Source organism: Oncorhynchus keta, chromosome 22 (genome assembly GCF_023373465.1).
Source record: "Oncorhynchus keta strain PuntledgeMale-10-30-2019 chromosome 22, Oket_V2, whole genome shotgun sequence".
Lineage (NCBI taxonomy): Eukaryota > Metazoa > Chordata > Actinopteri > Salmoniformes > Salmonidae > Oncorhynchus > Oncorhynchus keta.
Window position 1 is genome coordinate 11,201,329 of NC_068442.1, and position 12,067 is coordinate 11,213,395.

The 12,067-nt window shown below is 44.3% G+C and overlaps 1 protein-coding gene across 1 annotated transcript in view; it reads right to left on the bottom strand.

Moving 5' to 3' along the window:
- The window catches only part of LOC118401049 (chromatin remodeling regulator CECR2-like), a 68,280-nt gene that overhangs the window by 12,609 nt on the left and 43,604 nt on the right, over nt 1-12,067 (bottom strand). Inside the window, exons 8-16 of the mRNA XM_035798227.2 lie at nt 10,877-10,966; nt 10,625-10,781; nt 9,873-10,002; nt 6,547-6,584; nt 6,293-6,384; nt 6,028-6,154; nt 5,148-5,518; nt 4,799-4,942; nt 3,849-4,641 (exon numbers count right to left, since the gene is read on the bottom strand). Coding sequence (XP_035654120.1) covers nt 3,849-4,641; nt 4,799-4,942; nt 5,148-5,518; nt 6,028-6,154; nt 6,293-6,384; nt 6,547-6,584; nt 9,873-10,002; nt 10,625-10,781; nt 10,877-10,966 — 1,942 coding nt within the window. The remainder of the gene's footprint in view (nt 1-3,848; nt 4,642-4,798; nt 4,943-5,147; nt 5,519-6,027; nt 6,155-6,292; nt 6,385-6,546; nt 6,585-9,872; nt 10,003-10,624; nt 10,782-10,876; nt 10,967-12,067) is intronic.

Sequence of the window (12,067 nt, forward strand, 5' to 3'; positions counted from 1 at the left end):
ATCCTAATTTCTGTCTGTTAAAACAATAAAGTGCATTATCCTCATAATTCCTGTAATGAGAGAGTGTCTGCCCAGCCCCTAGGCCTGTTTGGCTGGGGCCTGCTGCTGTGATGAGTGAGCCACTTGGTGCTCTTAGGGAAGAAAAGGCTTCTGATTGTATAACACTTCAAAATCCAATTGTGGGAAATACAACTACTGTTGTTCTCAGCTTTCTGTGGGTAGGATTTGTATTTGTCATCTCTTAATATTGAGCTCAATATCAACTATTTTACAACCAATATATCTGATATGGCTTTTAAGATATGAACCGCAAACTGCGCAATAGCAATTGTGCGTGCATAGGGTAGAAGGCTACAACTTCAAAGTTCTTTTAGGACATTAAATGTACTGTTAGATTAATACAGCACTACTAGTAGTGGGTATTATATTTAGCGTTGCGATCTAGCTGTGTTTTGAGTTCTCACTTCCTCATGTGGTGAACTAGCCCCAAAATAAATGTTCCTATGATAAAGTGCATGTAAAGATGTAGCTATATCTCTATTGAACAATAAAATTATGAACTTTCTGGAGCCCTACTTTAACAGTAAAATATAACAACACCTTACTGTCAACCCACAATTCATGACAATCATTGGGTTAGTTTGCAGATAAAAATACCTTGAATCATGCATTTTCTATTGTTTAATGCCGTGGAAAAATATGGTGCCACCAAATCATGGGCTGGTGCCAAAAAAAAACAGAAAAAGTTAGTGCCACCAGGGGAAAATGTTAATCTGGAGCCCTGTCAAGGGGTGTGATTTTTTAACCTGGTGCAGAGTAATGTATTCTTCTGCTAATTTAGCTGTTGGGAATAGAATCATAAAATAGAATGTCATGCGGAAAAATATGTTAGTTAGACAAGGCTATGTATACAAGTCAGTGACTTATGTTTACTACAGGTTAATGAGGCGTTACAAATGTGATGTGACTAAAGGGCATTTATAGTTGACTAAAATGTCCTACTGTTTTCATTATTTTCACAACTAGACAATCATTATTCAAATTACACAAATGTGACACTTAAACTTGCAATATGTTACTTTTTGGGCAACCTGACCAAATTCAAATAGAAATGTGAGTTATAGATTGGTTATTCACATTGAAAGCAAGTCAAAGAAGCGGTAGATCTGTTCTATGTGCACTATTTTTATGCTTCCTGTTAACTTCCGGGTTTGCATCCTTTACTTTCAGTTTTGTATACTACCTTCAAACTAGAGGACGACCGATTATGATTTTTCAAAGCCGATACCAATTATTGGAGGACCAAAAAAGCCGATACAGATTAATCTGCAGATTTAAAAAAATAAATAAAAAGTTTTTATTTGTAATAATGACAATTACAACAATACTGATTTAACACTTATTTTAACTTAATATAAAAAAATCAATAAAATTAATTTAGCCTCAAATAAATAATGAAACGTGTTGAATTTGGTTTAAATAATGCAAAAACAAATTGTTGGTGAAGAAAGTAATCTGTACCATGTAAAAATGTGTGCCATGTAAAATGCGTGCCATGTAAAAAAGCTAATGTTTAATTTAACATGCGACTTCAATTTTCCAAGGTAAGAGATTTTAGGTTTTAGTTAATATAGTATTTATAGGACTATTTCTCTCTATACCATTTGCATTTCATATACCTTTGACTAATGGATGTTCTTATAGGCACTATAGCATTGCCAGGGTAACAGTATAGCTTCCGTCCCCCTCCTCGCCCCTAACTGGGCCCGAACCAGGAACACATAGACAACAGCCACACTCGACGCATCGTTACCCATTGCTCCACAAAAGCCACGGCCCTTGCAGCGCAAGGGGAATAACTACTCCAAATCTAAAAGCGAGTGACGTTTGAAACTGTATTAGCGCACACCCAGCTAACTAGCTAGCCATTTCACATTGGTTATACCAGCAATTAGGCTGATCGGCTTGAAGTCATAAACAGCGCTGTGCTTGCGAAGAGCTGCTGGCAAAACGCACAAAAGTGCTGTTTGAATGAATGATTACGGGCCTGCTGCTGCTCAGTCAGACTGCTCTATCAAATCAGACTTAATTAATTATAACATAATAACACACAGAAATACGAGCCGTTGGTCATTAATATGATCGAATCCAGAAACTATCATTTAGAAAACAAAACGTTTATTATTTCAGTGAAATACGGAACCGTTTGGTATTTTATCTAACGGGTGGCATCCCCAAGTCTAAATATTCTTGTTACATTGCACAACCTTCAATGCATGTCATAATTACATAAAATTCTGGCAAATTAGTTTGCAATGAGCCAGGCAGCCCAAACTGTTGCATATACCCTGACTCTGCGTGCAATGAACGCAAGAGAAATGACACAATTTCACCTGGTTAATATCGCCTGCTAAACTGGATCAGTTGTTATAACTAGTGATTATGATTGATTGTTTTTTATAAGGTAAGTTTAATGCTAGCTAGCAAGTTACCTTCGCTTCTACTACATTTGCGTAACAGGCAGACTACTCGTGGAGTGCAATGGTTAGAGTGTTGGACTAGTTAACTGTGCGGTTGCAAGATTGAAACCCCTGAGCTGACAAGGTGAAAATCTGTCGTTCTGCCCCTGAACAAGGCAGTTAACCCACAGTTCCTAGGTAGTCATTGAAAATAAGAATGTGTTCTTAACTGACTTGCCTAGTTAAATAAAAAAGGTATAAGTTTTTTAAATAAAAAAATAAATCAGAAATCGGCGCCCAAAAATACAGATCGTTATGAAAACTTGAAATCGGCCCCAATTAATCGGCCATTCCGATTAATCGGTCGACCTCTACTTCAAACAGCTGAAAATACAATATTGTTGGTTATGGAAAATACATTTCACAGCGGTTGAGATGGTACATTTATTCTTTCCCTCCCCTCCCGGAGGACCTAAGCCCTGGGACCATGCCTCAGGACTACCTGGCCTGATGACTCCTTGCTGTCCCCAGTCCACCTGGTCGTGCTGCTGCTACAGTTTCAACTGTTCTGCCTGCGGATATGGAACCCTGGCCTGCTGTCTCTAACTTTGAATGCTCGGCTATGAAAAGCCAACTGACATTTACTCCCAAGGTGCTGACCTGTTGCACCCTCTAAAACCACTGATGATGATGATGATTATACCCTGCTGGTCATCTACGAACGTTTGAACATCTTGGCCATGTAAGATTATAATCTCAACCAGGCACAACCAGAAGAGGACTGGCCACCCCTCAGAGCCTGGTTCCTATCTAGTTGTGTTGCTAGATTCTTGCCTTTCTAGGGAGTTTTTCCTAGCCACCATGCTTCTACATCTGTATTGTTTGCTGTTCGGGGTTTTAGGCTGGAACCTAGCACTAATAGCATTTTGTGACATCGGCTGATGTAAAAAGGGCTTCATGAATACATTTAATTGATTCTTTACACTATCCTTGCTTGTTTTATCACAAACTGAAATTAGGCGAGCTATTCAAATATTTGCAACTAGCAAATGGAGGAGCGATTTCTGCATAGTGCATCTTTAATACTATTTTAGTCTAAATGAATAGACTAAATAATTTTTAAAAAAAAGACTGATAAAATGAACACTGCTGCAGTGTGATGACATGTCTTCTCTCAAAGCAAGTCACGAGACACTCCATTAAACTGGTCAATATTTAATTGTCACTTACTGTGAAAAAAAATTATCGCATTGTTGAGGGGAGTTGAGAAGTTTGCTTATGAAATATAGACTAAATGACAGAAATGTCCTGAATTAAAATGTTTTAAAAAAGGTAAATTTTCATAAAGTTAGCGAGGTAGAGCTCTAAAGCAGAGAAGGTCATTCCTACCTTTCGGCTTCAAATCTGCGTGATGGGCAGCCTGGCTGTCCGGGCCATTGTCTCTGGCAGGACGCAGCAGCTGAATTTCAGGGGGAGGGTGGTACTGCGAGGGGTGAGTTGGGGCGCTGCCAACACCCTGTAGGGGCTGCTGCTGGAAGTTGCCCATGTCCTGGTGAGAGGAGCCAGCAGAGAGTCCGGTGGAGGAGGCAGACAGCTGCTGCAGGGCAATCATCTCTGGGCTCTCCAGCATGGAGGCCAGACACTGCCTGGAGTCCTGATGAGGCATGGGGGTCCGCAGGGCCATGGGTCCATTGGGATGAGAGGGGTACCCTCCGGGACCCCCAGGCTGCTCTGGCCAGGTTTTGGGGCCCATGGGACGAGGAACCCCGGGGTTATAAGAGAGCTGCTGGTGGTTAGCCATATTTTGCACTTTTTTCCCAGGTCCACTGGGCCTCTCCTGGCCTTGGTGGTTCATCCCTGACCACATGTTAGGAGGCATGCCCATACCTGGATGGAAGGCTGGGTAGTTGTGTCGTGGTGGGACGTCAGGCCCGGGGTAGCAGTTCCCTCCGGGGTGTAGGGGGTGGCCGTTGGTGCGCTGGCGGGACAAGTACATGCTGCTGTCGGGCATGGGGGTGCAGAGGCCCCCAGACTGGAGGGCCACGGGACGGGGGCCCAGTGAGGGACCATGGGTGGGACCCATGTAGGGGTGCTGCTGCCGGTGGTGCTGTGGCTGAAGAGGCCGGCCATCAGGCCCCATTTGGTATCCATGGCCAACGTGGTGTCCATCACGCATGTGTGGCTGGAATACAACATCTATTAGTATGTGCATAGCAGCAAATATAAAGTCAACTGACAGATCAGAAACACACAAAACATTGTGAGAGTACAGCAGATACTGGATAGCTCCAAATTAAATTTGTGAAACCTCCTTCGATTGTTTTCTGAGCTGATCTCACCTGCATGCTGTAATGTTGAGGCATGTGATGAGCATTGGGATCCCCAGGCCGGGGCATGTGTCCCTGTCCAGGGTAGGCGTAGCCGGGGTCCATCCTCTGGCCGTACATGTGTGGGCCGTGGGGATTAGGGGGGTGCTGGAGCTGCTGCAGAATGGATGACAGTTCAACATCTCATGTCTAAAATGTAATGCATTCATTTGTCTTCATCTAGAACTACCTTTTAGCTCCTCTGTAAAAAGGGGGAAAAACACTTGATGCTTTCTCTTCATTCACTACCAACTCCTACTAAAGCAGTAAAATAAACTTTCTCCTATGTGAAATATTGTTTTTGACATGCATGGCCAGCTACCTGCTGTGCTGGGTAGTAAAGGTTCCCAGGATGGGGTTGTCCATGAGGTATGCCATGGGGGTGTGGGGGTCCATTGGCCCAGTGGGGGGGAGGGGGTGGCTGTGCTGGCTTATTCCCCTCCTCCTCCATTGGGGTGCTGCCCTTGCCCCCTGGATGTGTCCGTTTGCGTGAGGCCTGTTCGGTGGCTCGGATCAAGCTTTCTGGCCCTGCCTGTTTGTTGCCTTTGCTTCGCCTTTTCTCCTTGCGGTCTCTCTCACGGTCCTCGCCGCTCACGTGGAACTCCTCGTCCGTGTCGCCGTCCTCCGAAGGGAAGTGCTTCAGTAGCGCCCGGCTGAAACAACGCTCCAGGGATTCTGCCATGATGCTGTACTCTGCAGAAAAACACAAGCACCATGAGTATTATCTGCATGCCACGCACACAGACACACACCCGTCTGTTGTGGGGCCAGGCGATGTTGACCCCAGCGTTGGCCGGCAGGTTGACCTGTTCAGAGGGCCTTGGTGTGGTTGACCTCTAGCCCCCATGCCTCTCCCTTGGGAGTGCATTCAGACGGATGGATGGCTCCAGACAGGGCGCTTAACTAGGGGCTAGAATGTCTCTCTGGCAAGCAGGCAGGATGCTGCAGGGCCTGATGCACAGCTCAATCACTCCCCATTCATCACTGTCACACAGAGCCACATTAGAGCTCTCCCCCAACGCAGCCATTCTCCCCTCCTCTCCACCACGTGCACTTAGTCAAATTGATCTCTCATATTCATAAATCAAGTCCAAAGTCAACCCAAAAACCATTTGCACAAGCTAGAGGCATTTTTGGGACATTAGAAATTTGACAAAAAATAACGAGATTATAGATCAAAATGAAGAGGTGTGTGTATTTACCGCTGTCTTCCCCATTGTACTCAATGCAGTTTTCAAATATGAGCTTCATGTCAGACACAAACTCTTCCTTGGCAATATACTCCCCTTCATTCAGCTTAGTCTCGATGGTGGATAGGTCCATCGGAGTCTGAGGAAAAATCAGGGCAAACATAAATGACTACTTGTGGAATTGACGACCTCAAATTACAACTACAAAAACTCGTATAACTGAGGCATCTAACTGTCATTTGACAGTTTGGAACCTTCCTTTTCACTGTGAGCTCACCTGAATGACTGCATTATAGTTGGGGGCATAGGATTCATCCACAGGCTCCAAGAAGGGCCAGGCATCTTTGTGGGCTCTCAGGGCCTCCAACACTGTGGGGAGAGCAAAAAGAGAGGAGGAGGACCAAGGCAGTTAGAGTCAGAACAGAGGAAATCTCCTGGCTCGCTGTCCAGAAAAATGTGCAGGTCGATATGCTTTACACATGCAGACATTATACAGTGATGATTGCATAGATGACAGGGCATATACATTACCTTTGTACAACGCCGTATAATCATCATCAATTTCATAGCTGCAATAAAAGATTGAGAAAATGTTAAAAACAAATGCACTCATTTATTCTAATAACTGGGTCACTGTACGGGTAACCAATTGCCATCTTAAATAGATATGCCCCTAACACAGATACTCCTGTTTTCATGTTGAAAATGATAACCCTGTTCAATGAGAATTGTTTCGCACTTTGGAGTGCTGGCTGGCTGATTTTAATTGTACCCTCAACTCAACTCTGGACAAAAATCATCAAGTCCCGACAACAAACACTAGATCGACAAAAAACTCTTACTAAAGAGATGGGACTGACAGATATCTGGAGAGAGACTAATAGCTATTTTATGGATTATACATACTAATCCATTGTCCATAACAACTACTCTCGTATAGATTACATTTTTATGCCAAAGATTTTCATAAATTCTGCCACTTGTCCAATCGGACCCATAGCGCTTTCAGATCACGCCGTTGTCCGCCTCCGCTTTGACCTCTGTAAAAACATCCCGAGGTCAAAAGAGCTGGAAATTCAACACCTCCATGTTATCAAACAAAGCATTCCATACATTTGGTCACTACATGGCTAGACAACTACACACAAGACAAGAAAGACTATCCTGTTCCTCTGGCCAAAATGTGGGACTCTGCCAAAGCCGCACTAAGAGGTCATCTAACTCCATATGCTTCCTCGAAGAAAGAAATCAACGGAAACACAGGTTAGACGTTGAGAGGGAGCTTTAACGCTGCGAAAAAGTACATAAACAATCTCCAGACAGCACCTCTTGGAGTCAACTTAAAGCAGCCAGAGCCAAACTAAACTTGATCAAATAAAAAGTGATCTTTACTAAACAAACACCATGAGTATAGCAATAAGTATAGCAGATTGATTGCATACCAACTGAAATAAAGAGAAGTCAGAGCGTACAATCACAGCCATCCGAACAGCAGATGACGAAGTCCCATATGATCCAAATAAGACAAATGTAACTTTACCGCAAATGATATACTTCTGAGAGAAAACATGCAGAACTCTATTCCTTCCTAGACGGAATCTCAATACCAAAACAATCAGAGACCGACCAAGAAGATCAACTCCCCCTTCATTCCCGAGGTCGTCCTACAGGCAATTATCTCCATGCCACCTAACAAGTCCATAGGCCCAGATGGATTTCCCAGAGACTTCTACAAAGCTTTTTGGCCCCAGCTTAGCCCTATTTTCATGCCAATGCTGTATGATTTTTGCAAAAACAGCACTCCCAGACTATGTACACAGCCCTCATTACAGTTCTGCTATAAAAGATAAGGAGCCTCTATCCTGATCGTCCTTCCGGACCAGAAGCTTGTTGGATTGACTACAAAATAATTACCAAATTGCTGGCCCAAAATAATAAAAGATGACTATCATCTTCTGATAACATTCAGTCTTTTTGATATTATTGATCAAGTAAACACACAGAAGATCCCGGTCCTGCTGGCATCACTGGATGCTGAGAAGGCGTTCGACAGGATGGAGTGGAACTTTCTGTTCTCAGTCTTAGAAAAGTTCAATATGGGCCCAAACTTCATTAAATGGATTAGGTCCCTATATTCTCATCCAAATGCCATGGTGTCTACTAACGGTCCCTTTGGGATGTGGCACAAGACAAGGGATGCTCGATGTTCCCCCTGCTCTACTTGTTGGGGGCGGAGTTGATAAGGAGCAAGCCAAGTATTATGGGGGTTTCTGTAGGCGGCCTTCAGCACAATATTTCGCTCTACGCGGATGTAGTCTTGCTCTACTTATTCAACCCTGAGATATCCCTCCCTCCCATTTCAGACAATTGCTCAGTACAGCAAGTTCAGGATATAAGATACATTTGAACAAGTCCATTGTTTGCCCCCTCATTCTTACACTGACCAGCTCTATGAAGACACACTGTCCATTCCAATGTAAAACAACGGTGTTTCCATACCTTGGAATCTTTGTTTTGTAACGCCAGATCTCCAAACCTGGATCTCCCTCCCAATTAGCTTAGTCGGAAGATTCAATGTTAACCATATGAGCTATTTATTTCAGATGCTCAGTTTCTTCTCTTTTTTAAAAACCAACCAACGCATCACCAAATGTATATGGGGCAATAAAATAAAAAACAATGATCAAGTTCTCCACTCTATCAAAACCTGTATCTAAGGGTGGTCTTTACCTTCAATTGTACTACTGGTCTGCCCTAATCCTCAACATCCTAACATGGATCACAGACGGACAAGACTCAACGTGGATTCAGATAGAGGCCCAATCCTGTGGTTCATTGCCCCTAAGCTCAATTATATTCATGAATAACTTTAGTGAAGTGGGCAACATACCCAAAACCCTTGTGATTTATGCCATCCTAATAGCATGGAATGACTAAGAAATGCCTTGGCATTTCCTCCCAGATATGCTCCCACTCACCTATAGTGTACAACCCAGACTTGCCAAAAGCCCTGAGCGAATCCAACTTTCATCTTTGGCATCCTCTATGGATCAGGACCTTATCCGGCCTGTTTCATCAGAACCCAACTACTCTGAAATCCTTTTAAGAGCTATGCAGTGAATTCAATGTGCCAAGATCCATTTTTGTTGTTGAGATCTTCAAATTAGACACATTATTTTATTACACCCCAGCGAGACTCCTTAGAATGAATACAGACATTTCTCCTGATTGTAAAATATGTACCATGGATGTATTCGAGCTGAAGAGAGATTACCAGATTTTGGCAATCTATACATACTGCTGCACATAAAAGATGTACAGTTTGATATGACCCTGTCTCCATCTTCTTAATGCCCAGCAGGTCTGTGTTCTTGATCCAGACAGGGAAAATTTGTTTATGACTATCATATAGTTTGCTAAAAAAATAGTTTTTAAATCCTACGGTGGGCTTCTAATTCTTCTCACATTTAAAACGTGAATTGACCAGATTGATTTTCTTCCTCTTGAAAAGCTCACTTACGACATCCGCAAGAGACAGCCCAAGTTTGATAGACTCTGGTCTCCAATACTGAACTATATTTCAAATTGGACAGAGTGAATGGGGCGATTAAGGAAATGTGTGTGTGTATTTACACATATTGTGTAAGGTGCTGTAAAACAAACAAATGATTTGTTCGTCGTCTTAGCTAAAGCTGAAATAGCTAACATGTATTTTATTATGTTACTTATGTCTGCCACATCTGTGAATGTGGAATGCGTTTTGTTTGTTGATTGGAAAAACAAGTACATTTAACAAAAATTCACTGTCCATAAATTATCAGTACTCTAGTGTCGAGTAGTAGTGTGTGGCTCTTTACAACTCTTTTGTCCTGCGGGAGCGTCGAATGGGTGAGTGGGGCTCCAGGTGCAGCAGTTCGGGGGGCAGTTCCTTCCCCTGGGATATCAACCAGGCCTTCTCCTCACGCAGTTTCCGCCGCCGCGCTCGCTCTGAGGGAAACAGCAGAACACAGGAACCACAATTAATTACACACAACAGCAGCAGAATAAAGGATTGTACTTTACTACAGTTGCAAGGCCACCTGTTGGCCATCCGGCCGCCTGCTGGTGCACAGAGTCAATAAAAACCAGGCCGAACAACATGAGACTGAAGGAGTTCAGAGAAGAAGAGTGATTCATTGACCATCCTTTAGCAGGCTTAGCTGATAAAAAAAAAAAGGCGAGAACAGAACTCTCAACATGAAAGGATGTGGGCTGCCGCCCGCCTGCTGTGCAGATTAGAAAATGTTGGAGGGTGGATTCCAACTGCTCTGATCCACCAGAGACCAGGCAGCCCAGCCCGGTCCCACTGTTCATCTATAATACATTAATGAGGGTCCTTCACCAGTTAATTAACCCTTGACAGGTGACATCAGAAGGACTCCTGTGATTCAAAGGGCTATATATTCCCACTCACTCTCAGCCCAATACGTGTAATATATAATTCACAACCAGGGCAATAGATCATTCAACGGTACAGGCAATACAAATGCAGAGGTGTGTGCGGGGTTGGCCATCTTTCAGAATCCACCCGGAGCCCCACCCTGCCCCATAACCCAGCTCCACTACTCACCTTCCACAGCTTGGAGTCTCTCCAGCTCCTCTCTCTGGCGCTCCTCCTGCAGCAGCATCTCCTCTTCTCGTCTCTGCTCCATCAGCAGGGCCTGCCTGTCCATGTCCTCATCCTTCTGTTTCTGTTGCTCCCTATTGGCTATGGCCTGCAGCGTGTCCTGGACACAAACAGGAAACCATCAGTCCACTGGGTCTCACAGGAGACGGGACATACACTAAGAACGATAAATTACACACGCGCAGCTGGTCTCACCTCCTCCTCTTGGCTCATACGTTTCTCAGAGAGCCGGTAAGAGCTGCGTACTGGGGTGGGGTCCAGCAGCCTCTGCTTCTGCTCACTCACCTGCAGAGGCAAAATAATCAAGATTAAAAACACAAATAAGTAGTTTCAATATTCACAAAAATTACACTTAGTCGCTTTGATCAAGCATCCACGGGAGCTAATAGCCAAGCAGGCTCCGGGGAATCCTCTGTTGTCTTCCAGCAGAGCTGTGAGGAGAGAAGGGGTGATCCAGGCTCTGCTCCTCCTCTCCCCCCTTTTAAATCCCACCCACCCTGCTACCACTCTCCTAGTGAGTCACTGACTAACCAAACAAATCAAACCCCTCCATGGTCCCTGTGGCAATCACACGTAACGATTTCCACTAAAAGCTGGGGGAGCGGGCGGTAACGTGTGTGTGCAAACTGACCACAGCATTGCCACAGTCCATAATGTAGCAATTAGTAAGAAAGTTACATACTTAATATGAGCAGCAGAATTGGTTGCAGAATACAAACCACAACATGGAAGAAAAAAAACAGCAGGAAGCTGCAGTCAGAGCAGAACCCTTTTGGGCCAGGCAGTATCTATGTCAGAGAACGCAGTCCAAAAGGTATGGTTGTTTCCAAGAGCATGGGGGTAACGGAGTCTGGTACTTTGGATGTTATGGGAAACAAGATGGATGCCTGCCTACTGGGCTGCACCACCTCCTGTGCCTTTTGTTTCTGTGGTGTTATTTGTTATGTTTTATATTCTTTGAGGAAAAATGTAGTTACTACCACTGTGATGTGGTTCTGTCACCTAGTTACCTTAAGATGAATGCACTAAGTAACGCTTAGTGTCTGCTAAATGACTCAAATGTAAATGCTTCCCGTCAGGACGGGCCCTGTGAACAACAAGAGGCCCTTTCCCCCTCTGTAGAGTTTTGCCTGCCAGCAGCATGGGGACGTGTTAGATAGCTGCCTTGCTCTTCCTCCACTGGGCCAGTGGTGGCCACCACCAAAGGGGCTGTCAAAGTGCTGAATGTGCTACAGCTCCCATCCCCCAGTCTTGTCTCTCTGCACCGGCGTGTCCCGGGGCTCCTCTGCCCTGCCTCTGCATTACCCACAGCACTTAATCGCACACAGGAGATGGACTGCCTCTGGTGTCGCCACTTAAGTCGACAATCCTGCAGCACAGCAGGTC